Source organism: Microtus oregoni, unplaced genomic scaffold (genome assembly GCF_018167655.1).
Source record: "Microtus oregoni isolate MIOR12 unplaced genomic scaffold, Mior012 000015F_ref0000493, whole genome shotgun sequence".
Classification (NCBI taxonomy): domain Eukaryota; kingdom Metazoa; phylum Chordata; class Mammalia; order Rodentia; family Cricetidae; genus Microtus; species Microtus oregoni.
This window is the reverse complement of record NW_024543074.1, coordinates 4,408,627-4,433,948: the sequence shown is the minus strand read 5'-3', so window position 1 is coordinate 4,433,948 and position 25,322 is coordinate 4,408,627. Positions and strand designations below refer to the sequence as shown.

The 25,322-nt window shown below is 54.5% G+C and overlaps 2 protein-coding genes across 6 annotated transcripts; both read right to left on the bottom strand.

Moving 5' to 3' along the window:
* Positions 1–2,234: 2,234 nt before the first annotated feature.
* Spata20 (spermatogenesis associated 20) lies at positions 2,235–9,789 on the bottom strand. Of its 3 annotated transcripts, XM_041665042.1 has the most exons (17): positions 9,687–9,752; positions 8,996–9,136; positions 8,589–8,768; positions 8,440–8,504; positions 8,175–8,329; positions 7,955–8,098; positions 7,673–7,874; positions 7,291–7,421; positions 7,098–7,202; positions 6,820–6,894; positions 6,508–6,717; positions 6,232–6,424; positions 5,824–5,992; positions 5,353–5,564; positions 3,966–4,165; positions 2,833–2,913; positions 2,235–2,655 (listed from the first exon to the last, which is right to left on the bottom strand). In XM_041665042.1, exons 3-17 carry the CDS (start codon positions 8,711–8,713, stop codon positions 2,485–2,487), a joined length of 2,238 nt encoding a protein of 745 aa, XP_041520976.1. In that variant the 5' UTR covers positions 8,714–8,768; positions 8,996–9,136; positions 9,687–9,752; the 3' UTR covers positions 2,235–2,484. The 3 variants fall into 3 exon arrangements, with proteins under 3 accessions (XP_041520976.1, XP_041520974.1, XP_041520977.1); XM_041665040.1 differs by lacking the exon at positions 8,996–9,136 and having other exon boundaries at positions 9,687–9,789; XM_041665043.1 differs by lacking the exons at positions 2,833–2,913; positions 8,996–9,136 and having other exon boundaries at positions 9,687–9,789.
* A 4,513-nt stretch (positions 9,790–14,302) lies between these two features.
* Epn3 (epsin 3) lies at positions 14,303–24,562 on the bottom strand. 3 transcript variants are annotated; one of them, XM_041665695.1, is made up of 10 exons: positions 24,413–24,562; positions 20,157–20,836; positions 18,750–18,868; positions 17,981–18,061; positions 17,671–17,799; positions 16,740–16,827; positions 16,042–16,311; positions 15,785–15,901; positions 15,457–15,684; positions 14,303–15,366 (listed from the first exon to the last, which is right to left on the bottom strand). In XM_041665695.1, the coding sequence occupies exons 2-10, from the start codon at positions 20,695–20,697 to the stop codon at positions 15,041–15,043; spliced, it is 1,899 nt and encodes a 632-aa protein (XP_041521629.1). In that variant the 5' UTR covers positions 20,698–20,836; positions 24,413–24,562; the 3' UTR covers positions 14,303–15,040. The 3 variants fall into 3 exon arrangements, with proteins under 3 accessions (XP_041521629.1, XP_041521627.1, XP_041521630.1); XM_041665693.1 differs by lacking the exon at positions 24,413–24,562 and adding an exon at positions 23,755–24,042; XM_041665696.1 differs by lacking the exon at positions 24,413–24,562 and adding an exon at positions 22,239–22,360.
* Positions 24,563–25,322: the final 760 nt, after the last annotated feature.

Here is a 25,322-nt window from a genome sequence, read left to right as displayed (position 1 = left end):
GCTCCTTGAGCCAAGCCCTAGCCTACTGTTTGACACATACACAGAGGGCACTTAGTGAATTTCTTTTGGATGAATGGGAAGTGGAAAGAGAGGAACAAAACAGTTCCTTTATGAGCCTGGTGGTGGTGGCACATGCCTTTAAATGCCAACACTTGGGAGACAGAGGTAGGAGGATCTCTATGAGTTCAAGACCAGCCTGGTCTACAAAGCAAGTTCCAGGACAGCCAAAAATAGGTAAGGTTTCACAGAGAAACCCTGTCTCAAAATAAACAAACAAAAACCTCCTTTGTTTATGCCTGTTTTCCTATCAACTTAGACCTACATATGATCCAAATGTTCTTCTGAGTTTGCTAGAGTACCCCATATATGCCTTGCTCAGCAAGCCCCTGTAGGTCCCTGCAGCCTTTGCCCCTCCCTACTGCTTACTGGTTCCCTTAAGAACAAAATTAATCATCCATTTGTGGTACTTTTTACTTAGGGATGCCGCAAGCATCCAATTTGGTTCCCTCCACATCTCCAGGAATTAAATGGGATCCCCATTTCTCAGTTAAAGAATCTGGGGCTCAGGGAAATGAAATAACTCCCAAACCATGAGGCCATGTATACTGTGATCCTAGGCCACAAAAAAGCTGCCCCGGGTACAGTCCTGCTGACAGAAGAGGAGGCATGGAAGGCGGTAAGGTGGCCCTTGCCAAGAAAGAGGAGGAGATGTGGGACTTTTAAAACGACTTCACATCTAGTAAGGATCATGTTCAGCCTGTGCTCTGGAAAACCCAGCCTTCCCTGGAGAAGTAATTCCTTCTTCAATCTATTTACAAGATGCCTTAGCCCTGTGCCTGCCTGGGAGCAGAAGGGAAATGAGAGAAGCAAAAGGAAGGCAGGGTGAATGGAGAACACCAAATGCACTTTCCTTTATAGCTGTGCCTCCACCTCCTGGCGGGAAGAAGCAGCCTCAGCGATCTTTGCCATCATTCTGAAGACTCCAGGGAGAACGTGGTACACTCAGGGGTGTCAGGCTGAACTCCTACCAACGCTGGCCCTCCGATAGCTAGCCCCAGAGAGAGCTAAAGGCTCCTGCTGCACCATCTCATTCATGAGGGTCGAAGGGACCACAGGGGCAAGGGGACTGCATGAACTGCCCAGATTGTTCCAAATCCAGTGCTGGGCTGCCAAAAAGGCCACCTGTGTCTCCCCATGCTCTACTCTTCCTTCCTGTTGCCCCCAACGCAGGCTCCACGTGTCTGGTCTTTGACTTGTTGGCAAGGCTTAGTGGGATCCATCAAGAAAGGGGCCAGCTGACCTCATTGGCCGGAGTGCTAATCCCCTCCAGATGGGCTGGTGGCTTGCACCAAGGGCCTGCTGCCCAGACTGCGACAACTCTGGTCTCAGGGACCATGTGTAGCTGCGTGTGTGACAATGCCCTGTCTCTAGGTTCTTTCCTGCTCTATTCCTCCCTGCTGCTGACATCCTCCCTCTCCCCATCCACTCCTCTTTGTCTCTCTGGCAGCTTCTCCCAGCTATCTGTGTTGCTTGGCTTGGAGGCTAGGACAATGATCAAACTCGGCAGACCTCAAAGAAATAGTTTCTTTATAATCTCAGAACCCCCTCATTCTATACCTGCCCAACCCAAGCATGTCCTCCAGCTTCCTTCCCTAATGGCAACTCTGTGGAGTTTTCCAACCATCGTTTGTCAAGGATGGCCTGCAAGAGCATCTCCTAACATCGAGAGGCCAGGCGGAGGTCCAGGGAAGGTGCCAGCTTCCTCTGCAGCAGGAGTCAGATGGATTTGGGGAAGGGCTTCCAACACAGCAGATGCTCCCCATGAAGGAGAGTCCTTCCCCAGACCATCCTGCAGGAAGCAGAGAATGACCATGACCTCCTGTAGTGATGCTAGGCTTGAATGGGTAACCCCAAAGAGCTGTCTTGGTTCTGGTCATAGTAGTTTCTACAGTACTCAACAGTGGACGGTAATGTTGTCTTTCTGTTAAATATTAAAGCCTATGCTGAGCTCTATCCCTTCCCTAGCTTTAAATGAAGGGACCAGGTGGAAGATGGCAGGCCACTTCCTAACAGGGGCCTCCCTTCCTGGGCCAGTATTCACCTTGTATTCACTCTGGTTCCTGTACTTGGTTTTGGTCCACTGACTCAGTTACATTCAAGCTTCTTAATCACAGACAGAGGCAAGATCAGGCTAGTGACCCACGGAAGGTGAAGGGGCAATGAGAGGAGACAAAGGAGGTAGCTGGGGAGGCAGAAGAATGTCCCAGGCCAGAGCAAGAGAAGCTAGGGTCTCAAGGTCACCACGGGACACTGTTAGGTTTATTTCGTGGTAAGCCGGTGCCCATGGGGGAGCTACAAGAATGGCTGTCATCACCTGGTGGCAGGGTTCCCAGTGGTGGCTGTAGGGGATAGTCTTGCAAGGCCTAAGTCTCTGATCAGCTGGAAATTTCTGTCTTCTGGCCCAGCTCAAAGGGTTCTGGGCAGTTACTGGTGTAGTAGCTTCCGTAGTTCACAGGGCTCAGTGATAGGCATGGAACAGGCTTGGTTTTCAAAAACGTAGACTGTGGCCCGGTCTTCTACTCGTCGAAGGGTGCTCAGGAAGGGCAGTTGTCGGGACAGGAAGCTCGATGGGTCTCCATCGGCCAGAATCAGCACCTGGGGCAGTGGCAGAGCAAAGTGTGTCACCCGGGAGTAGGAACTAGTCATTGCAGAGCCCAGTGGGACATGACCTCTCCCCCAAGCCTCCAAAAGGCAGGATGTCGGGAGCCAGCCGAGTAGGGAGATGCAACAAAGGGAGGCAGAGGGTGAACCCAACTTTGCAGGGATGTGTACCTTGTTAGGGAGGTAGATGGAATGGACGCACTGTATCAGGGCCTTGGTGTCCTTGGCCTGAGGATCTCCACAGACCACAATCTGGCCAGTACAGGAAAGACATCCAGTGTCAGAAAGGGAGAAGCTAGGCCCCAGATCTGCCAGAACCTCCCCGTCCTTCCTCCACCCACCCACTGTCCCTAAGAAGGGAAAGGACTCACCTCAGCCACCAGGAGGATTCATCAGATTTAATGCTTGGCAAACAGAAACACGTAAACCACACACTGACACACAGACACACACACAGGAAGGCACACAAGTAGCAATGTCATACATTGTGCTGGATATACAGATCTGGGGGGAGGGTATTCGGAAGACTTGATACACTGGATGGCACACAATATACCAAGAAGCATAGAATAGTTATATACTTGCACAGCAGATGCCCAAAGAAAGTGGATGCCACACATATAAATACACAAGAACATACTTGCACACATATGCACACACAGACACAAGTATTCATAGGCAAACCTGAGGCAAAACACTCTGACCCACACCAGGCCACAAGCCAGAAAAATGTGTGTGTGTGTGTGTGTGTGTGTGTGTGTGTGTGTGTGTGTGGTGTACACTAAAGAGTTGACACAGCAATAAAGCACAAAGAAACAGAATTAATCAGACCACCATGTAGAGCCTTACAGAGAAACACTTCACCAGCCACCCAGCCACCAGGAACCCATATTTAGCCTCTTCATTTTTTTTTTTTCGAGACAGGGTATCTCTGTGGCTTTGGAGCCTGTCCTGGAACTAGCTCTGTAGACCAGGCTGGTCTCGAACTCACAGAGATCCGCCTGCCTCTGCCTCCCGAGTGCTGGGATTAAAGGCGTGCGCCACCATCACCCGGCTCTAGCCCCTTCATTTTTGCCTTTATACTCAAGACAGCCCAGTGACAAGACCTCACAGGCATGTCCCTGGCCCAGAGGCATCTCCTCTGACACTACTCTTCTACAGACACCTCCGCTCCACAGATAGAAGACCCCCGACCTTGTAAGCACCTACACACGTTAGTGAGCTCCACTCATGGCTCCCATACCCCGCTGCCCTCCTGGCCTGGGTCTCAGTCCACATACCTCCCTACCTCCCTACCTCCCTACCTGCTTGAGAGTCTGCTGTTGAGCTGAGAGGGCACGGACCATTTCAGGCAATGCCACCGGGACGCGGCGCATGCGCTCCGAGAAGGCCGTCAACAGGCACACACACTTGTCCATCCAATCCTTGTGGCCAGTGAAGCCATGCAACCGAAGCAAGTTGTGGGCAGACACAGAGTTGGCACTGGGCTCTGCACCATCCTGGTCTGCAAGGGACAGGAGGTGGCATAAGGGGGATGGTCACTGAGTTTCAGGACTCTGCCCTGAGACTGAATCTGGGTTATGAAGTTCAGGGGTAGTCTAAAGAAGTACATGCCTTGTTGGTCTGATCGCTGCTTGCTTGTTTGTTCATTTTTTGTTTTGTTTTGTTTTATGAGATTGGGTTTCTCTGTGAAACAGTCCTGGCTATCCTAGAACTCACTCTGTATCTGTAGACCAAGCTGGTATCTAACTTACAGAAATCCACCTGCCTCTGCCTCCCAAGTGCTGCGATTAAAGGCATGTGCCACCACGGCCTGGCTATTTTTCTTTTTTTTTTTTTTTTTTACAGACCCCTCTATCCTGCCAAGGGGACTGGGAGGCACTCAACTTCTTCACGTCTTCTAATCCATCTACACACCCTTCTGGGCTGCTGCCCGAACAGGCCCCAATCCCTCCGTGTCCCCCTCTTCAGGTGCTACCCGTGTCCCCCTCTTCAGGTGCTACCCCTGGCTGCTTTCAGCAGTGCCACCAAAACTAAACACCAGTCCTCTTGACGGGTCACCCTGATTTCTGTGTTCCTAATCTTCTCTACCACTGTCAGAGTGACTTCTTTCCACTCAAGCCAGAGCAGGTCAGAACCCTCTTCCACTCCTGAGCCCTCACTTCCTTACCCCAGCATCCGCAGCCTCCTCCCACACCACTCCCAGTCTCTGGGTCTTCCATCACTCGGCCTATCCTCCTAGGGCTCTCTCGGACTCTCCCTTCTGCCTAAACTCTCTCCTAAGTGCCTCCCTGACCACACAGCTCCTCCTGGTTGACAGCTGTCCCACAGGCCTTCTGCGAGCTCAACGCTCTTGGGGGTGTGTTACATTTTATACTTTTGCTGGTTACCAGTCTTCAGTTCCTACCACACACTGCAAACTCCCTGCAGGCAGAGACCAAGGCATTCTTGTTTAACAAATGAATCCGTGGCTTTCAAAGACCACTGCATGCTCACAGGACAGCTAGACCCACCTCTCCATTGACCCTGGGGAAAGACTGCTACTACACTCGTGTGAATATTAAGAAGCAGGCTCAGAAATATCAGGTGACTACCAAAGTCACATAGAATAAAGACATGAAGTGAGGAACCCCCCCTCAGGAGATGCCCAACCCTGACTAGGACCAAGGACTGGCCCACAGCCACACTGACCATCCTTTAGACGGAGGGGCAGGTCCGCTCCCAGCTCAGCCTCACTGCAGAAGTAGCCACCACCTCGGGAATCCCAGAAGAGCCTGTCCTGTGTGTCCTGCAGGCGCAGAGCCCACTCGAGCCATGAGCTCTCCTGTGAGGCCTCATACAGGTCCAGCAGGCCCCGCACCACGAAGGCATAGTCCTCCAGGAAGCCCCAGCAGGGTGGGTTACTAGGGGTACGGGAGAGAAGGAGAAGTCTGAGGGCTAGCCCAGGAATAAGCAGACAGGACACTCGTCATGCCTTCTCTCGGTCAATCCTCAACATCCACCTCTCTTGAGGCTACAGTTAGCCCGTTTCCCGAAAGAATCAAGGGGTCCAGGAGTATTGAGTGTGCGCACGGCAGAGTAGCGACTGATCAGGCAATTGAAGGGGAAGAACAGGGCTTGGAATCACATAAGATGGCCCCCTTGGCCTACCCAGCCCCCTACCTGTGCTCCACTGTTCCCCCGGTGCCTGCATAACATGTCCGTTTCAGGCGGCCACTGGCCACATCAAACATGTGCCGCTTGAGGAATTTGGCGCCATTGGTGGCCTGAGTGACCAGCTTATCCATGCCCAGGACAGCCCCCGTCACAGCAAAGCCAGACACCATCAGGCCTGGAGGGAAGAGAGGCCAGGGGTGGTAAGAGGGCAACAAGATCTCTCCAGGGACACCCACCCACCCGAGGCTCCAAGGGCCAAGCCCAGGCAGATTATTTGGACTGTAAATCTGCATCTATTCCTTTCTAATTCAAAATAAAGACACCTGGGGGGAAAGAATGCGCTGATAGAAGGGGCTTAGCAAATAGGATCAGGCCTTAGCAAATAGGATCAGGCCTTAGAGAGGGCCACCCCACCGTTCCAGGCGGCTAGCATCTTGCTGTCCAGGTGTGCTTTTGGTCGATGTTTCCGGGCCTGGAAGAGCTTCTCCAGCCCCGCGTTGAGCAATGTGCTCACGGCTTCTACCTCTAGGCCAAAGCGGGCTGCAGTCAGCTCCAGCGAATACCGCACCGTTAGAACATTCTGGCCGTGCAGCTCCCCCTTGGGGTCCTGAGAAAAACAGCCTTAGTCAGAAGGAACCCACGCAGTTGGTGGGCCTGGGGTCCTCCTCCTGTGTCCCCGGAAGTCCTCACCTGAGTGGAGCTGATATTGCCTGCCTCACTGAGTCCATAATGCTTCATTAGGAGCTGGCCCGAGGTCAGTGGCTCGCTGGCGCCTCCCACAGGCTCTGGGAGCAGCTGTTGGACCTCTTTGACTGTCCACACGTAGAACGCACCCTCTTTTGGCTTCATGCCCCGCTCTGGAGGAGAATCAGCATCCTCGGCACTGTAGAAACCTCCGGACTGTGGGGACAGGAGAGTTGTCTGGTCACCATCCAAAGCCCTCCCGCAGCAAGGTCGTGTCCCCCCCCACCCCCCCCACCCCCCGCCTCAGTGCACACGCACCCGATGGCTCAGACTCCGGCTCACATACTGCAAGATGCCTTTGGCCACATCAGAGTAGAATTCATCACCAGAGATCTGTAGGGGATGGGAGGCTGTAAACAGAAGTCACTGGGGCGGCTCAGATTCAATAGAGGATAGTCACCCAGGAAAGTGAGGGGAGGGAAGCCCGGGTATCCAGGATGTGAGACGGAATTATGGGTTGAAATTAGGAGGAAGCCACAGTTACCTGGAAGGCTTTGGGATTGGTAGCCAGGGTTGAAGTTAGGGGCAAAAGTCACCTGGAAGGCCTGGGAATAGACCACCGATAGCTGAGCCTGGTCATAGAGCATCTTCTCGAAGTGGGGGATGTGCCACTGGCGGTCTGTGGAGTACCGGTGGAAACCCTGTGCCAGGCAGGACGTAGGGCTAGGTTGATCTCAGCCTCTGTCACCAGCCCTGCTGTCTCTCCAAGGAACCTGGCCTCCCACTCACCTGCCCCACATGGTCCCGGATGCCCCCGTTGGCCATCATTTTCAGGGTATGCAAGGCCATCTGCTGAGCCCGAGAGCCATCCTGGGTGACCCGGTGACTGAGCCAATAGGAGAACAAGAAGCTCAGGATCACTGTGGAACAGGAAGAGGAGGGTGAGAAAGTCAGGCAGTCTCTGGTCCATCCGTCTCTGTCAGGCTGAATGGGGGAAACTTCCACTCTCCACTCAGAGGACACAGGTCACTGCCTAGTCAGAGGTCAGGTTATCATTGGTCTACTGGGGACCAGAAAGGTACTGAGTCGCTCAGCCACACAAGACAGACCAGGGTCACTGGGTCGCTTATCTAAGCCAAGACAGTCGTGACATAGGTCAGAGGTCACTGACCAGGTGTGGGAAATTTGGGGGCCTCAGCAAATCCGCCATACTCCTCATCATAGCCTTCATCCAGTTGCTGGAAGCAGCGGCTGTTCATGGTGGAAGCCGAGGGCGGCAGTTGTCGGTCACCCATAGTGATCTCAGATCGGGCCAGAAGGGCTGTGGTGACACGCTCGCTGTTTTCCAGAAGGGTGTTCTTGTTCTGTTTCCACTACCGGAGGTGAACACACAGCTGGAGGTCAGCATGGGCCTCAGCCTCCATGGTCCCTCCCCTCCCTGATATCCACCAACCTGCTCGCGGATTCTCATCAACACTGTTCGGAAGCCGACTCGAGTCAAACCATCCTCTGGTGGGAAGTAGGTGCCCCCGACAAATGGCTGGAGGCTGGGGGTCAGCCACACATTCATCGGCCAGCCCCCTCCGCTGCTGGTGGCCTGAAAGACAGAGGGTCAAGGGTCAGGAGAGCGGTCATACACAGGTGTGAGGAGACTGCCACCAGAGATGGCGCACCTGCACGAAAGTCATATACACTTTGTCCACATCTGGCCGCTCTTCTCGGTCCACTTTCACACTGACAAAGTCCTCATTGAGCAAGTGCCCGATCTCTTCATTCTGGAAGGACTCCTCCTCCATCATATGACACCAGTGGCAGGTGGAGTACCCCACTAGGACGGAAGAGGGACATGAGGGCAGGAAAGGGTCGCTGGAACCCAGAAGACCTCCCCCGACCTGCTGCCTGTCGCCGAACCCCATATTAGGAAAGGTGGGTGTATACCTGAGAGGAAAATTGGCTTGTTTTCCTTTTTGGCCTTGTCGAAGGCTTCCTGTCCCCAAGGGTACCTAAGTCCAACAGGAAGAGGCATCACTTGGCAGCCTTGGGAATCTCAGAGGAGCTTGGGCCCTTACCAGTCCAACAGAACTCACCAGTCCACCGGGTTGTAGGCATGCTGCAGGAGGTAGGGTGACTTCTCATGGATTAGACGGTTGGGGGCCTTTTGAGGTGTGGGCGGAGGACAGTTGGTCCGGCTAGCCTTTCCTCCAGCAGGCATGGACACTGAATTACTAACTGTAGCACTTCGGTCCTTGTCCCGGGAGGAGGTACCCCTAGGGTAGGCAGAGAGGTCATATAAATGGGGACTGCTTCTCCCTTGCCCACCCCAATCAGCTCAACTCCTCCCAGCCTCAGGAACTCCTACTCTCAGCCCAGCCCACCTTTCTGAACCACGGGGGAGACCGTGGCCTTTGTGCTCCCCCTTATGTTTTGGGGGTGGTGAGGAAAGGTGGCTCATTGGGGGCTCCCTGCCAGGTTAGGCTCCCCCAGCTTCTCAGACCTGGCGGTAGGTAGGCTATCTGTGAGGTCACAGCGGGTCACAGTGAGTAGAATGGTCCTTCCAGCTGGGTTCTGTCACCCATGCAGGGCCCCTCCCTGGGGTGGTTGCACTGCAGGCATCCCTAGCATGCATGTCAGTGACCTGTAAAAGGGAGTGGCTACTGCCAGTGTCTGGACAGGTCAAAAGGAGTTAGGTCTGGGACTGGGCCAGGCGAAGGACAACCAGAAGTAGGCAGGGATGGCTAACCCACAACAACCAAAAACAGAGTACAGGACACTCTGTGGGACCAGGTCTTGTACTATCCACACCCACAGAGCACCCAGAGAATCAAATAGGCTTGTCTCAGGGAGTTCAGCCTGAGAGAGTGGCCCTAGGAACACAGCTAAATGATAACAGGCCAGTGGCAGCGACCTAAGGCTATGACAGCGCATGGTGCTTCCGGGGCAGCTTTGGACAGCATAGCATTCTAGAAAGGCTTCCTAGAGGTGGTATGTTAGGGTAGACCCAGAGCTAGCCCGGTAGCAGATAAGGGGAGGCAAAGAAAGGAAGCCTTCCTGCTGGAACCAAGGAACAGATGGTGTTGGGGAGGGCCAGGCATGCAGAAGGATCTCAGCAGACACCACAGACCTGTGCCTGAGAGACGATCGCGAGCCCCACAGGCGCAAGGCATGTTGTAGTGACCTGCTCATACCTGCAGCGAGCGGCGAGGCTCAGCCCCACGCAGGGAGACCCGGCGGCGGCTAGGGCCCAGTCAGGCCCACACTCCCAGTATTGCTGCTCCAGTTCGGGCGGTAGTTGCGAGGGGCGGACCCAGAGCCCGATCCTCGCCAAGTCTCGGGCACTGTGGCTGGTCTCCGAGCGCCGCCCGGCGGTAGAGCGCAGAAATACAGACCTGCCGTGCTTTTGAAGCTCCTTCAGCTTCCGCGCCTAAACGTTGGAATAAAATGAGTGGCGGGAAAAATTACCCTCGCCCTTGGGAGGGCGTGAGATCTCAGAGAATCCTATTATTGTGCGTAACCCTTGCCCCTTTCACAAGCGAGAAATGAGACTCCAACCGAAGGATTTGCTCAGGCAGCAAAATTTGCTTGGTTCAGGCTGCCAATCTCAAGGTCCAACCTAGAACCCACCCACTGCAGGAATCTTTCCCTGGAAGATGACGCTGAGCCAATACGTCCTATTGCATACCCTATCCACTTGCTTCATTTGGCTTTATTTAGCCAAGGTCGTGTCCACTGCTCTCTACCAGGCGCTGGACACCAGTGTGCTCCTTAGCCTTTATTCACAGTCTGTAGCCAGTAAATATTCAGTCACACACTGTGACAAGCACCTTGAGTGGGTATAATCTAGCAAGAGGCTTGATCTGGTAGACGGGACAAGCAGGAAAGCTCTGCCAAGGAGAGGAAGTCCTACTTATGCGGTAACTATAAAGAATGAGAGAGACCTCGCAGTGGGTGAGAGAAGTAGCAGGAGGCACAGAAGGCTTAAGGATCCTGTGGGAAGGAGTTGGGACTGGAGAACAGCAGAAGGCCGCCCAGCATGGCTGGAGGGCGGCGAGTCAAAAGACAGGTGATGGAGGCAGACAGGAGCTGGTTTAATTGGGTTTCTATTGCTGTGATGAAAAACCATTGCAAAAAGGCAAGTTGGGGAAGAAAGCGTTTATTTGGCTTCAGCATTGTTGTTCATCACTGAGGGAAGTCAGGACAGGAACTCAAACACAGCAGGATCCTGGAGACAGGAGCTGATGCAGAGGCCTTGGAGGGGAACTGTTTGCTGGCTTGCTTCCCCTGACTTGCTCAGCCCACCTTCTTCTAGAACCCAGGACCAGTGGCCCAGGAATGGCGCCACCCACCGTGGGCTGGGCCCTCCCCCATTGATCACTAAATGAGAAAATGCCTTACAGCAAGGAGGCATTTCCTCAACTGAGGCTCCTTCCTCTGATGACTCCAGCTTGTGTCAAGTTGACACACAAAAGCAGCCAGCCCATCAGGGCTGGAATTCAAAGCAGGAGACAAGAACCATAGCAGAAGCCATAGAGGAACACTGATTACTGGCTTGCTCTTCATAGATTGCTCAGCCTGTATTTTTACAGCACCCGGGACCACCAACCCCTCAGGAGTGGCATTGCCCATAGTGAACCGGTCCCTCAAACATCAATCAAGAAAATGAACCACAGGCTTGCCCACAAGCCAATCTGGTGAGGACAAGCCTATGGTGCGTTTTCTCATTTGAGGTTCCTGCTCCCAAAATGACTCTAGTTTGGTGTCAAGCTGACAAAGGAGGTTAGGGAAGGGTCGGACCAGGTAGAGTCTGAGAAAGGGGGATTGCTAGGGATGGAACCCAGGATCTCGTACAAGCTACACAGGTGATCCGGTGCACAGTCACATCTTCGGGGGAGAAAGGGAGTTTTGATGACAGAAGAAAGCTGTTGAGGGGCTGAAATCAGGAGAGCAGCCCCTTAGGTCTGTGCTCCAGGTCTCTCTGGTAGGGAACACACTGGAAAGGAGAAAGAGTGGAAGCAGGGGTAGCGAGGTCATGGCAGCACCCAGGGGAGACAGGAGGCTTGCCAGGGGTGGGGTAAAGTTACAGAGACGAGAGGGTGTCAGAGTCAACATACAGGGTGAAGCCTTTCTCTGAAGAGTATGGAGACAGAGGAGGTCATGAGGTCATTTTGGGCCTATCGGTCTGAATGCCTTTGAGACGTCCAAGTAGAATGGAGGTGGCAAGGTTTGATGACTAGAAAGGAAAGGTTCTGCCGGGCGGTGGTGGCGCACGCCTTTAATCCCAGCACTCGGGAGGCAGAGGCAGGCGGATCTCTGTGAGTTCGAGACCAGCCTGGTCTACAAGAGCTAGTTCCAGGACAGGCTCCAAAACCACAGAGAAACCCTGTCTCGAAAAACCAAAAAAAAAAAAAAAAAAAAAAAAAAAAAAGAAAGGTTCTTCTGCGCAGCCAGCCATTGAGAAAATAGCATATTGGGAGCAGAGAGCTGAGTACACAGTGGGGCCCATGCATACTGCCAAAGACATTTGCATCCCGGAAGCAGAGCCACAGGGATCTAAAAAGCAACTGGGTGTGGTAATATCTTTTCTTGTGTCTCTGCTTCCATCTTCTCCCCTTGGCCTCCTAAGCCGAGACACAGAGAGCATGAGTTCAAGGCCAACGTGAGCTTCAAAGAAAGATTTTGTCTGAAGCAGGAGCTGTGGGAGAGGGGGGAACACGGGGGAGGGGTGGCTCAGTCAATAAAGCACTCGAGGACCTGAGTTCCAACCCCAGAACCCATAAAAAGCTAAACAAAAAGAGCAGCATTGTGCTTGTGATCCCAGCAACGGGGAGGCGAAGGCAGAGCTAGATGGATCCCTTGAGTTCTTTGCCCTAGCCTGGTCTACTTAGCAAAGTTCCAGGCCAATAAGAAACCACATCCTGGGCTGGAGAGATGGCCTGATGGTTGACAATACTGGCTCTTCTTCCAGAGGACCCAGGTTCAATTCCCAGCATCCATATGGTAGCTCACAACTGTCTTCAATTTATGCATGTGGTGCACAGACATAAGCAGTCAAAACACCAATACACTTAATAAAATAAGTAAATGAATGAAAAGGAACCCTGTCTCAAAAGGTGGAAGGTACCTGAGAAATGACTCTTAGGCTGTCTTCTGGCATCCATCCACATACATGTGCTGTGCCATGTGTGCACGTGTGCGTGCGTACACACACCACACACATGCATGCACACTGCAGAAGAACAGAATAAAATGCCTAAAGAGAAAAGACAAATGTCCTCTGGATTTAGTAAGCTGGACCTTCTGCTGATGAGGGTTGTCTGGGTGACACTGGGCAAAGAGCAGGCAGCCCCTCAAGCCCCAGCTAGGAAAGGGAAAGAGGAAAAACAATGGGTTTGATTTCAAGAGGGATGAGGTGAAGGAGGCTGTATATTGGTGGGCAGGAGCTGGCTGGAAGGAATTGATCTGAAGACCTAGAGGAGAGACAGGGCTCCTGACCCTGAGTCTGAATGTGAGGGCAACATACAGGGGTGGGGGGGTGGACAGTGCCCTGGGTCACACCCTTCATTGCCGGAAGAGCCGTGCCCAAGGGAGGGCAAGAGCCCTGTCATGAGTGCCAAGGATTTGGGGTGATGGCATCATGAAGGTGGATGAGAGGTCCGAGCCAGGGAGTTAATATGGAACTGGGGTGAGAACTGAGCCATGAGGAAAGAATGCTGGGAATGGGGAGTGCCCCAGACAGGGCAGAGCAGAGGGCCAGCCTTGGGGAGGAAGGCGAGCCTGGTAGCTCCAGGAAGCAAGGCCACCAACCTGTTCTTCGGGGCTCCGGGGGTGGAGGGGCAGAGCTATGGGGGAGTATCAGAACCCCAGAGCCACGAAGCACACTGACCCTTCAGGGTTTGGGTGGGGCAGAAGACAGAAGGGGATGAAGAGTCACTGGTCTGGGAGCATCTGCATAGTAAACCCACAAGGAACTCTTGCAAGTAAGGAAACAGAGGCATAGACAGAGGTAAAGTCATTTACTCAGGAGCGCCTAACCACTCATTACCAAGCGATTATCATTAAGTTCGGCCCCGGAGCAGAGCTTGGCAGGCCCAGCTGACCTCCCAGCAGCTGCCCTTGCCCTTCCTACTGGCAGCAAGCAGTCTTGTGGCCTCCCTCCCTATGAGCAGAATAGTTCCTGCCCATGTACCCAGGAAGGGCAGGCTATTGTGCCACCTCCACCAGCGGTGGTGCTTCAGGCTGAGGAAACCCAGGTACAGTCTGTGACCCCAAAGAGAGTGGGACCAGCATCAGGTTGCCTGATAGGTCAGGCCCTAAGTCCCAGGTGCACATGGATAACCATGGTAACCCCCAGAAGCTCAGGGCCAGCCCGTGTTTGGTTTTCTACATGTTGCAACAACCCTCCAGAGGGCCAGACCTCTGGGGGTCAAGGTGGCTCCCTTCAGCCCTGGTGAAAGGGGCAGGGGCAGGGTGGGATTTAAGATGATAAAGTCAGATATAAGATAAGGGGGCTTCCCGTGGCTGGCTATGCCGCAGCCTATCCAGTGTTATTGGTGTGTCTACCTTGCTGCCGTCCTAGCTCCCGGAAGATGTGGGTTTAGACCTCCTTGGTTCCCCCTGGGTGAGCCCAGCATTTTGTCCAAGACAGTCAGTCTTGGACTGAATTAAACCTGATCCGGCACAGACAGCCGGACTGTCTGACTCTGAATTCCTGCCACACATCACTCCAGTTTTGTGAGCATACTACTGTACCCCTCAAAGCTTCAGCTAGCTATTAGGCAGAAGTAGTAAGAAAGACCTATGCCACCTCACTTGGGAGGGCTGGGCCCTTAGTTTATTGTTCTCCTTCTCTTGTCTTAATTTTAAAAGAAAAAAGAAAATGAGCCCAGGCTGGCCTTGAACTCAGTATCCTCATGCCTCAGCCTCCTTCAAGTGCCGGGACGACAGGTATGTGTCACCACCATATCCATCCAACTGTGTTTTGAAATTCTTAACCCAGTTTTGGACAAGGAGCACTGCATGCTCAGCTTGGGTAGGGCCCTACAAACGCTGAAGTCCTGAGTAACAATATAACTGCGGAGGTGCCTTGCAATATGATTACATGAAATTCTCTGCCTAAGGTACATCGCCCATCAAGGAATGAGTAAATGCTGTTACCCCTGGCTAGCGGGGTAGCCCATGTGTGACAGCGGATGGAGGCCTGAATGAGTGAGAGCGTAGGGAAGGAAGGCACCAGGCCGACATAAGATGGGAATGGGAGATTGAGAGGGTTCTGAGGGAATTCAGACTATCAAGTAGTTTCCGCCTCCGCTGGTAATCAGTGCTGTGGTCCAGACCCAGCTGCCACACCCCTCAAAAAGTCCACTTGGTAAGAGCTGAGGACGTAGATTCCAGTCTTTATTAGGCGGGTGTAGTCTCCGTCCCCTAGATGTCAATCCCTAGCTCGTTTAGGATCTGTCAGGGGTCCTCAGGAGCCAGGATCAATGCTCAACCTGCACGACCGCCCTCGAGGAGGCGTGGCCTCGCGCGCAGGCGCCGAAGGGTCTCAAAGGAAGGGATTGGTGCCAGCCTGCGGGGGCAGAGGTCCCGCCGGGCCGGACGTGGGCAGCAGCGGCTGAGGCAGGGTCGCGGGCGGCGTGGCGAAGGCTCCGGCTTGCGGGAAGACGCTGATCGAGGCGGGGAGGGTCGCTCCGACCGGCACGCTACTGAGCGGGAGGGGCAGGGAGGCGCTGTAGGTCATGGAGCCCAAGGGCGCCCCGACGGGTCCCATTGGCAGACCCAGCGCGGGCGAGCCGGTGCGCATCTGGTTCAGGGTCGGCCTGCCCTGCTCGCCCGCGCCAAACGGGTTAGTAGGGGACGGAGCACCCAGACCTGCGGGCGAGAGAACAGAGGATAAGAGGCTTTGCAACGGCGGGAGTGGCACGGCCAAACGGAGTCCCAGACGCCAGGCCAGGGTTCTACCTGTCAGGAAGGGGTTCCGGGTCCTTGCAGCCAGGGGTGTCTTGACTAGTGAGTCCAGGTTGACCAAAGAAGAGGCAGAGGGGCCCAGGAAGGACTCCGGAGTCCGGCAGGGGCGCACCTCCTTTCCTGACTGTAGCGCCTCCCCTAGAACACCCAGGTCAAGGGCTTCAGAGTCCTTCATGCCATTTTGCTTGCAACTGGGACTGGTGTCTCCAAATGGGTCTAGTTCTGAAAGAAAGGTGATCAGTTCGGCGGTGGGGAAGGAAGAGGGCAGAGGTGCCCTTTGAGTCCCCCCTAGACCAAACAGCTGTATCCCAGGGCCTCTTACCCACAGGACTGCTAGACTTCCCCAGGGCGAGGGCCTGGGCACCGTCCAGGCTCTCCTTCTGCTCTGTGGATTCTACAGGTTTGGCAAATGGGTCGAAGGACGAAGCACCACCTAGAGCTAATCGGAAGAAAGAGGGAAATAGAGTGAGCCAGAGAAAAGGGTAGAGATGGGTCTGAGATACGGCCTTCTCACCATAGACTGTCCTCGGTACTGGAGGGAAGGGGACCCAGCTTCTCACCCATGTGCCTTCCACTTACCAGAGGCGTCAGAAGTCTCCAGAGAGGCCCCCCAAGGGTCTGTTCCAGTGCTGGGGAGTTTGTGGTTGGGGGAGCTTGGTGCCCAGGGATCTGCCATGGGGGATCCGGCAGGCAGCACTGGGGTCCTGCCCCAGGGCTCGGAAGAGGAAAGAGTAGGAAGCAAATCCCAAGGCTGGCTTCGGGACAGGGCATGTCCAGAGGGAACTGGAGACCAGGGGTCTGCCGAAGGTCCCCAGGAAGAGCCACTTGGCTCAGTGTTAGGCCTGAGACCTGGAGAGGAGAGGGAGATAGCACTGACATTATCCCAACACTCCCATACCCTTTGTCCAGGGCCCTTCTCATTTGCCCAGCCCAGGTTGGGTGGTGTGGTACCCACTTCACAAGTGGGATACTCACTTGGGAGCCAGTGGTACTCTCAAGTCCATGTTTAACAAATAAGACCAGGAACTTGGACCCCCAAACCTGGGAGTATTGGCCTCATCAGGGCTTGGCTAGTCAGTGAGGGCAACCAGGCCCTCTGTAGAGCTTCTCAGGAGCTAAGATCTGCAGATACGCCCCCCTTACAGCAAGGCCCTCTCCCTGAGGCAGCACACTGATCCTCAGTTAAAGAGAGGAAGTGATTTGCCAATAGGTGGCTGGAAGGAGGAGGCTCCTAGAGGCCAGTCTGAGGGGGGCCTCTTGAAGCCCTGCATGCCCACCTGGGATGTCCCATGGGTCAGCAGAGCAGTGTGTGGAAGGCAGGGCTGGGGCAGGTGCGAAGATGTCCGCCAAGTCCAGGATGGAGGACTGTGGAGGGGAGAGGCAACCATGGCTCAGAAGTGGGTGGGGCTGAGAGGGAGGGGAGGCCTGACTCGACGCCAGCTCATTCCCCTCCTTTCTTCATTGCACAGGCATCTTTTAATGACCCCTCACCTCTGATCAGCATTTCCCATTTATAAAACGCTTCCTCGTCCATCCAGTGTCCCATCTCATAACACCCCTGTGAGGTAGGTAATGTACCTATGTGACAGATGAGCCAACTAGCTGAAGCCCAGAGAGAGGAAAGGGTTTGCCCAGAGTCATATAGTTACACAGTCAGAGAGAGGCAGAGCTATGCTAGATCCCGGGCCACCAGAAAGGGGTACTCTAGACAGATAGATTTTTTTTTTTTATGAGGGGGCGGAATGAGTCTATTTCCCTAGCCTAGTACTCAAGAGAAACTGGCCACCACAGACACAAGAGAGGAAGAAGAGAGAGGCACCCCAGGGACAGAATGAGTAACCTGGGAAAATTATCTTGCTTTCAGTGGCCACCTGCTCCCCTTCCCGGGGAACCTATTTTCAGCACCATGCGCTTGAACCAGCTCCTAATCCAGACCCACAGTATCACGTGATCCTACGGTGTGAGAGCTGGAACTGTCCAAAACACCCACTGTGCAAAAAGGGAAACTGAGGCCAGTCATACGTCCCAAGTCATTCAGTGGCAGGAAGTGCAAGGCTTCTCCATCATGACTCTGATAGGCCATTTCGCTTCCCGCCACCTTCATTTCCCACTTAGTGCTTGCAGCAAGCTCTGCTCTGCACATTGTACTGATGCCAACTCGGCTACATCCAGTCCTGGTTGAGCGGCGCTCCTCAGCCCATTGTCTACCTGACTAGTTTTCAGCTTCTCCTCCTCCTTTCTCTCTTCTCTCCCAGGCTCTCTGTCCCGCCGCAGATGGCCAGCAGGTTCAGCGCCATTCGCCACTGGAGAGTCATCTTCCTTCCAGGACCTCACCCCCTGCAGGAGGGACAGGTAGGGCATGAGCAAGGGATTGGGGGTCAGCAGAGAGCAGGTGGGAGACACCCAAATTAGCGCAGCAGAGAAGCTGATTAGTGCCCCTTGATCTGCCACCAATGCCGTCACCGTCACCGAATCGTGGTAGGCACCTGTGGCCTGGGCGAGTTTGCCCCTATACTACCTTCTCATGCTCCTGCCGGCTCAGGCTCAGAGCCAGCTGCAGCTGAAGGTCTTCATCCCTGTGGGAGGCTGGGGGGACTGGCTGTGAGGGAGGAAGACAGGGATGAACTTGGCCCAGTGCTCCCACCCCAGGGCTAGCACAGTCCTGCCTAGGCAGAGTCATGGAGACAGAGATGCCCCTTGCTCAAGGGGCTGGGCCTTGAAAGGGTGGCTGTCTCCCTGCTGTGGGTCTGAGATGCAACTTAAGAATCAGCCTCCCAAGTGGAGGCTAGTGAGCCCCAAACTTCTTGCTTCCTCCACAGCCACCCTGTGCAGACTCGGGTCTCACCTATCTTTTTCTTCTAGGTACCCTGACAACCTCTCTAGCCCACCCATGGAAGAGGCATGAATGTTTCCAGCCTGGTCAGTCCATAGAAGTCATGGCAAAGATGTGGAGATATCGGAGGAAGGACAGTTGATAGAGGGAGCAATAGTCCCCGTGTTTTCTCAGAACATGTCAGCACACACCTCTCCTAAGCACAAAGAGAGGAGCAGGCCCCAAAGGTACACCACAGACCCCCAACTACACACCACGTCTTCTGAGTCCTGCTTGAGAACCACCAAAAGTTGGAGTCCGTGACTGGGACAGATCAGGCACATCGACGTGCCCTGTGCCGCCTTGGGAACTAGAGAGGGTCTCCAGGTCCAGGGTGGAGAGCCCAAGCGGAGGCTAGTGAGTACCAGACCTCTTTCCTTCCTCCACAGACACCCTGTACAGACCCAGGTCTCACCTTTTCAGCCTCCTCACGGCTCATGGCCAAGGCCAGCTGCAGCTGCAGCTCTTCTTCTCCAGACGTCTGGGGCCGTGCCTGCTCCAGGTCTGAGGCATAGCGCGGGGATGAGGACGCAGCTGTAACAAGTGTGGCTCCCGTGAGCACACCTGTCCCCATGGGCCCCACACTCCTCTGCCTGCCCAGAAGCTGGGGCTCACAGAGGGTGAGCCAAAGGAGACTGGCTATTCAGGCGCCAGTGAGACAGGCAGCACACTGGACACCCATTATGGATTTTCCACTGCACTGCTAAGGCAGATGCCAGGGCCCCTTGTCAAGGAGTAGACAACGCAGGGGGTGCCTGGCCATGGTCCTAAGTCAGGACTTAATGCAGGTCCCTGACTTCAGCTCTTGAACTCTTCCAATAGGACCGTAGCCTGCTTGGGGCCACAGGGATTAGGAGGAAGGGATCTGCCAATCAAAGAAAATCACAGCCTCGGAGCCCAAGTAGGCCATCATGGGCTTTATAGAGGAGGGCCGTTCTGGTATTCCCCGGGTCACAAAGGCCTCCACCACTGTGGCAAGCCATCAGAATGTTTCATCATCAGCCACCCTTGTTTTCAAGGACAAGGACTCTTGAGTGGTGGGGGTTTACAGAAAGTCAGGTGTCTGAGTAAAAGGGTCAAGGGCATTCTTGGCCTTGTCTCCTTCAGTTCTCAGATCAAACAATAGAGGGAGAGAAGTGGACCTCTGCTCTACAGAGAGCTGGTTGCCCAAGCCACGCAGCTTGGAAGGAACAGAATGAATCGTATGTGAGTCCAGAGCCTTAGCCTTAGGTGGTGGCGCACGCCTTTAATCCAGCACTTGGGAGGCAAAGGTAGTCGGATCTCTGTGAGTTCGAGGCCAGCCTGGTCTACAAGAGCTAGTTCCAGGACAGGCTCCAAAGCTACAGAGAAACCCTGTCTCGAAAAACCAAACCAAACCAAAGCAAGTCCAGAGCCTGCATTTCGACCTCCACGCCGCCCTCTCAACAGCTAACTAATGGGGCAAACAACTGATGATGTCATTAGTTCATTTGCATCACTAAGCACCTACTATGTGCAGGCATTGTGCTTTCCACGTTACATTCTTTTTTTTTTTTTTTTTGGTTTTTTGAGACAGGGTTTCTCTGTGGTTTTGGAGCCCGTCCTGGAGCTAGCTCTTGTAGACCAGGCTGGCCTCGAACTCACAGAGATCCGACTACCTCTGCCTCCCGAGTGCTGGGATTAAAGGCGTGCGGGCTACCACGTTACATTCTTTATCTGGATGGGTCCTCCCAACTTCCTTTCTGAGATAGGAACTATCTGTCATTTATTGTTCCTGGCTACAGAGCCAGGACTGTGGCTGGGCTACCCACCCTCTCCAGTCATACTGTTAGGGTCTACTCACAGGTGTAGGACGAGGGGGAGCCCCGAGATCTTCGGCTGAAGCCCAGCTGCCCGCTGCCAATGCCCATGCCTTCCAGGGCCATTCTCTCTTTGGTCTTGAGAGCGTGGGTTCGCTCTTGCCGCAGGCGCTCCTCATCTTTGAGCAGAGCCATCACCTGCTTGACCTTCTCCCGAACGTTGACGCCTTGGTCCTTGCCATCACGGTCAATGTACTGGAAGTCCTTGAGTGTCTGGATGGTGTAGAGGTTCTCACGGCATTGGTGGGCCACACGCTCCGAGCCCGTCTTGAGCAGGTAGTCCAGCAGTGTCAGAGCCTTGTATACATGTCGCCAGTTCTTACCGCTGTCATTGAGCCTCCGCCACAGCATGCCCATGACCTCAGCAAAGGCCACTGTGTTGAAGGTCAGGTCAGCAATCTCTGACATGAGGGAACTGGGTGGGCCCCAGGGGTCATTGCTGGTGGCCTCGCGCACCTTGACCTCAGCCTCTGAGTAGTTGTGAACAATGTTCTTCACCTGGCGGCGGAGCGCAGAAGTTGTCATGGTTGGGGACTTGGAGGTGGGCAGCCCCCGTCCCCGCCGGAGGTAGAGGGCTGAGGGCCACCGTCTTGAGGTCACGGTCTCGAAGGATGGGCCGCCTTGCTTTCAGCAGGGCGGCTGTGTCCTTGGGTTCCACATGGGGCTGGGAAAAAGAGGACCTGGGATTCAGGATCAGTGGCTCCCTCACTGTTCGTTTCCTCATCGAGTATGGCCTGGCCAGACCGTCCCTGCTGACAGTGAAAGCTTTTGGCCGACACTTTTATCTTTCCTGCCGTATTCAGTATTCAATGGACCCTGTTTGGCATTCTCGTCTATACGACCATCAGACCAAGATGTTGAAATCCCTATATCTAGTCACATATGGGGACAGTGGGACTCAGAATCTGTCCACGATTCCTTTGCGGTCACAGAGCTCCCTCCACCTGAATGTGTGGCTTCAAGGATCACCCAGTGACCACCAGGAATGTCACTCTCCCGCCTTGCTCATGCTTTTCTCCTCCGCCATTTGCGCTGTGACCTTTCCAGCTTAGCCCTTTATTCTCTCTTCTCCTATGGCCATTTTTCATAATTTAATTCTCGCAACACTTATTTCCTGAGGGTCTCTCCCCAAGTCCCGCGATGTGCTTGTAGAATACCCACGGCCCAGTGAAAGGGTATGATCACGGCCCAGTGTGGGCATGTGCAGGGGTAAAGGACGCACAAGCAGGGAAAATAGTGGGCAACTTCCTATAGGAGGTGGCGCTGAGCTGGAGATGAGACGCAAAGGGAAGAGTGAGGAGAGGGAAGCAACCAGCAAAGTGGGGAATCTGTGAGTACTGGGGCACACCCCCTGGCCTCCGCCACAGACACACGGAGTGCCATGGTGACCGCCTACGGCAAAGGGCATGTAGGTGGCAGGGGTAAAACTGAAATACCCAAGTCTCCTTGAGACTAATTCAACACTTACTGTCCCTGTCGCTTAGTTAGCTAATTAATTTAATCTGATTACTTGTCTCAGAACCACCTTTTCAGCCAGAACGGAAGTTCCCTGAAGACAGGGGCAATTCAAGCAAACTACCAAGGCCCTAGGCACGCAGCAGACCTGACAGCTCAATAGAGGCAGACTCAAAGGGACAATCAGCCCCATGTCTTCCCACAGCCTCAGGAGGCATAAGAGTCCACCAAGGCCTTGTCAGAGACTCAAAGTAGGAGCCTCCTGCCATAGTCATGGCACTAATATAGTTTTACACACGAATATATGTGCGCACACACGCGCGCGCGCGCGCACACACACACACACACACAGAAGCTGGGTCGGCAGAGCCTCCACTTTCTCCATGAAAGCCCCCTACTACCACAGAGATCTCCCCTCCCCGATCGCCCTCTGGCGGGCCAGCTGTCCCAGCCTCCTGAAGGATAGGTGTGAAGGTTGTGTACAGGAAGTTTGTCCTTCCTGTGCTGCAAGGGAATAATCACCTCCGTTCTGAGTACCTGGGGGTCCCAGTCTTGGGCCGAGGGATGGGAGTCTGTGGAAACTGCCCCCCCTGGCCCGTAGGGCTGCCTACCTTGTGTCTCTCTGTCCAGCTGGCCTTCTGTGAGAATGGCCACAGCCACAACTTGTTTAACTCCTGCCCTCCCCCTCGCTAGTGACTCAGACCTGTGTTCACCTCCCCAGTGGGAGGGCGGGCTGGCAGTGGCAGAGTCAAGATGGGGAATAATTGTGAGTGCAGCCTGCCCTGGTGTACTTGCTCCTCCCTGCTGGGCTGCTGGAATTGGCAGAACCAGTCAGGTCAGACCTCCTGACTCTACCAGAGCCCTACCTGGGCCTGGCTTCCCAGGCCTTCTCACTTTGCCGGGGTGGGTACAACCAGCCTTCATGGGAAGGGACCCTCTGTGTAGGCACCATGGTCAAACCTGGATTTTTCTCCTAGGAACAAGGTGGACATTGACATTGCTTACACACCTTTGCTGGAGCCTGGGAAAGGAAGGGACCAGAAACAAAAGGAGATGCCTGAACCTCCACCCCAGCCGTTCCTCTACTCTTAAGGAGTTTAACATAGTAGGGACATAGTAAGGAGCATGAGGGGCAGGGTAGGGTCCGAAGCAGGAGTGAAGCTGAAGCTGAGAGGAAAGGAAGGCGGGAGGAGCGGCTGGGAGCCCTGCCAGCGGTGTTACAAGCAGAAGGTTTTATCGAACACAATATGCCCAGGAATAAAAGGGAGTGAAACACAAACCCAGCTGCCGATAAGACGGTGCGGCAGCGGCAGCGGGTATGGAATTACTGCAGTGACCTTGAGCCAGACCCTGCCAGGTGGAGGGAAGGGTGCTGAGCAGCCAGGACCTGGGGAGGCCACTTTAGAGATGGAAAGGAGGCAGGAGGGTACTAGTAAGAGAGAGGGCATAGGTTGGTCTGGGGGTGGGGGCATAGAGTATAGACTCCCTCCTCCACACGGGTCCTCAAGGAGGAATTGGAGTGGAGGGACTTCTCAGGACACAAGTCCAGAAGGGTGGCTGGGTGGGGGATGGAGAAATTCCTAAAAGTCAGCACTGAGGAAGCAGATGGCATCCCCAGGGTGGAGGTTCAGAGAGATAAAAAGAACCAATCACACACGAATTTGCCAAAGTATGTGTGCATCCCCACCAGCCAGCACCCCTCCCCATCTTCTGTCCCCATCAAGCCCAGAGTGAGCAATGGGGGAGTGGCAGTGTCCTTCTTGCTGCTAGAGGGATGTGGGACTGGATGGTAGCTAACCTTAGGCTGTCTGGCTTCATCAGACCTGAGTTGGCTGTGTTCAGGGGCGCACTGGAGTGGACTAAGGGGCCACCCTAAGGTTAGAGGTGCAAATACGGAGATATGCCAGGATCTGAGGGGAACGCCACTGAGAACCTCCGGATGGCCCTGCGTCCCTTTCTGGAGGGACCAGGAAGGTAGGAAGGGTTACAGGTAAGAAGCCTCCAGGTCCTCCTCCACTGCCCTGCCTTGCCTTTTCTCGAGCCTGGGAGAGAGACTAAATCCTGACTGAGCCCACTCTAGCCCCCGCCCTCATGCAGGGCACCACCGCGGCGCGGGAGGGAGCTTACCTCCAGTGTGGGCTCCCTCACCCCAGCCCCAGCAGGCTCTGCAGTGAACCTCTGACTTGTGGGGGATGGTACAGCCTCAGGAGCAGCTCCAGAGCCATCCACCATAGACCCTGGTCTCGGGAGCCCCACCCTCGACCAGAGGCACAGGGCCCTCTGAAGGACAGTAGAGTCCCCAGCAGGTTGCAGCTCAGCCTCTCAGGCGGCTGCCTCTCCGACTCCTGCCGGCCAGCACTCTCCGGAGGAAAGTTGTTCAGCTGGCCAGGCAAGTCTGCCTCAGCAGTAACAGGACACAGGATGACGGGCGGGCGTGTTTAACCCCTTCCTGCCGTCTGCCGGGCGGTGCCTTCGGGGGGGAGGAGGCAGGCCTGTGTGTCAGCCGGTGACCTCAGGGGTACAGACCTGGGGCTGACCCACTCCCACCCTGCAGCGAGTTGACCTTTCTACTGCCTCCTTAGCTAGATGGGGGGGGGAAAGGGTGGGAGTGTAGGCAACTCGTACCCCCTACCACGCCCTTACCCCTCCTAGCCGAGAGGACTGTAAAACAGAAGGCAGAACACCCCCCGGGGGTTGTCTTTTTCTGTTCCCTGCTGGCTTCGCCTGGCCTCTCCGACTCTGGGAAGGCCCTGCCGCCTCTGAACCGCCTTCCTCCTCATCTCACCTGGAGAGTGCTGAAGGCTCGTGAGGTACGAGTCCCACAGGATTTTGCTGTGCCCCCGAGCTGCCGGCTGCCCTTGATCCACTGCTGCTCCTAAAGACCCTCAGCCCACAAGTTTTTCTTTTTCCCATTTGTTACAACAGAAACCCCAGGATGACCCGAGCAGAGCAGGCACTGCCTTTCTGTCCCAGCTGCTACCCTTCACCTATTTCACAGTCCGCATTCCTTCGTTCCAGGAAGGAGTGGGAATTCTTAAAGCTGTTTCGTTCGTTGTTTCACTTGAGACCTTGTCTCCAGGTGTAGCCCAGGCTGGCCTCAGAGTCATTATCTAGCTCGGGCTGATTTTGAATTTAAAACCTTCAGTGTCCCACTGAAATTACATTTTTCACCAGAGCAGAAAACTGGCTCCGGGCCAGATATGTTAGCTGGAGGAAGGGAGAAAGCAGACTAGAACCCAAATCCTAACCTCTGGTTTAGGACAAGGGTGCTAAAGAGAACAGACCGGGAGAGGAAAACAGTACTTGTGAGACTTTCTTGGATTATCACAAATAGTTGTACTTTTGTTTGTTTTTCTTCAGACCTGGGGTGGGTCTGGGCTTGGCCCCAGTTCCTCCGGGGTTTAGAAAGCTTGGCCAGTGCCACCTGAGGGATGAAGAGAGCTGAAGTAGAAGACCTCGGGAAGCCAGATCTGGTTCTGCTTCTGCTCCTAGTCTCTCACTCGGTCACTTGTGTTGACTTCAGGAAACATGACCCTGAAAACGTGGGCCTGAGGCGGGGACAATCTGCCCTGTCACCTGACTTCATTCCTTGCCTTGCTACCCCCTTGTTCTTGGGCTTGTCATTTGCACATCTCCTCCCTACATGTGGGTGGCTCCCAGAACCACGTGTGGGCAGGTGGGATACAGACATCACC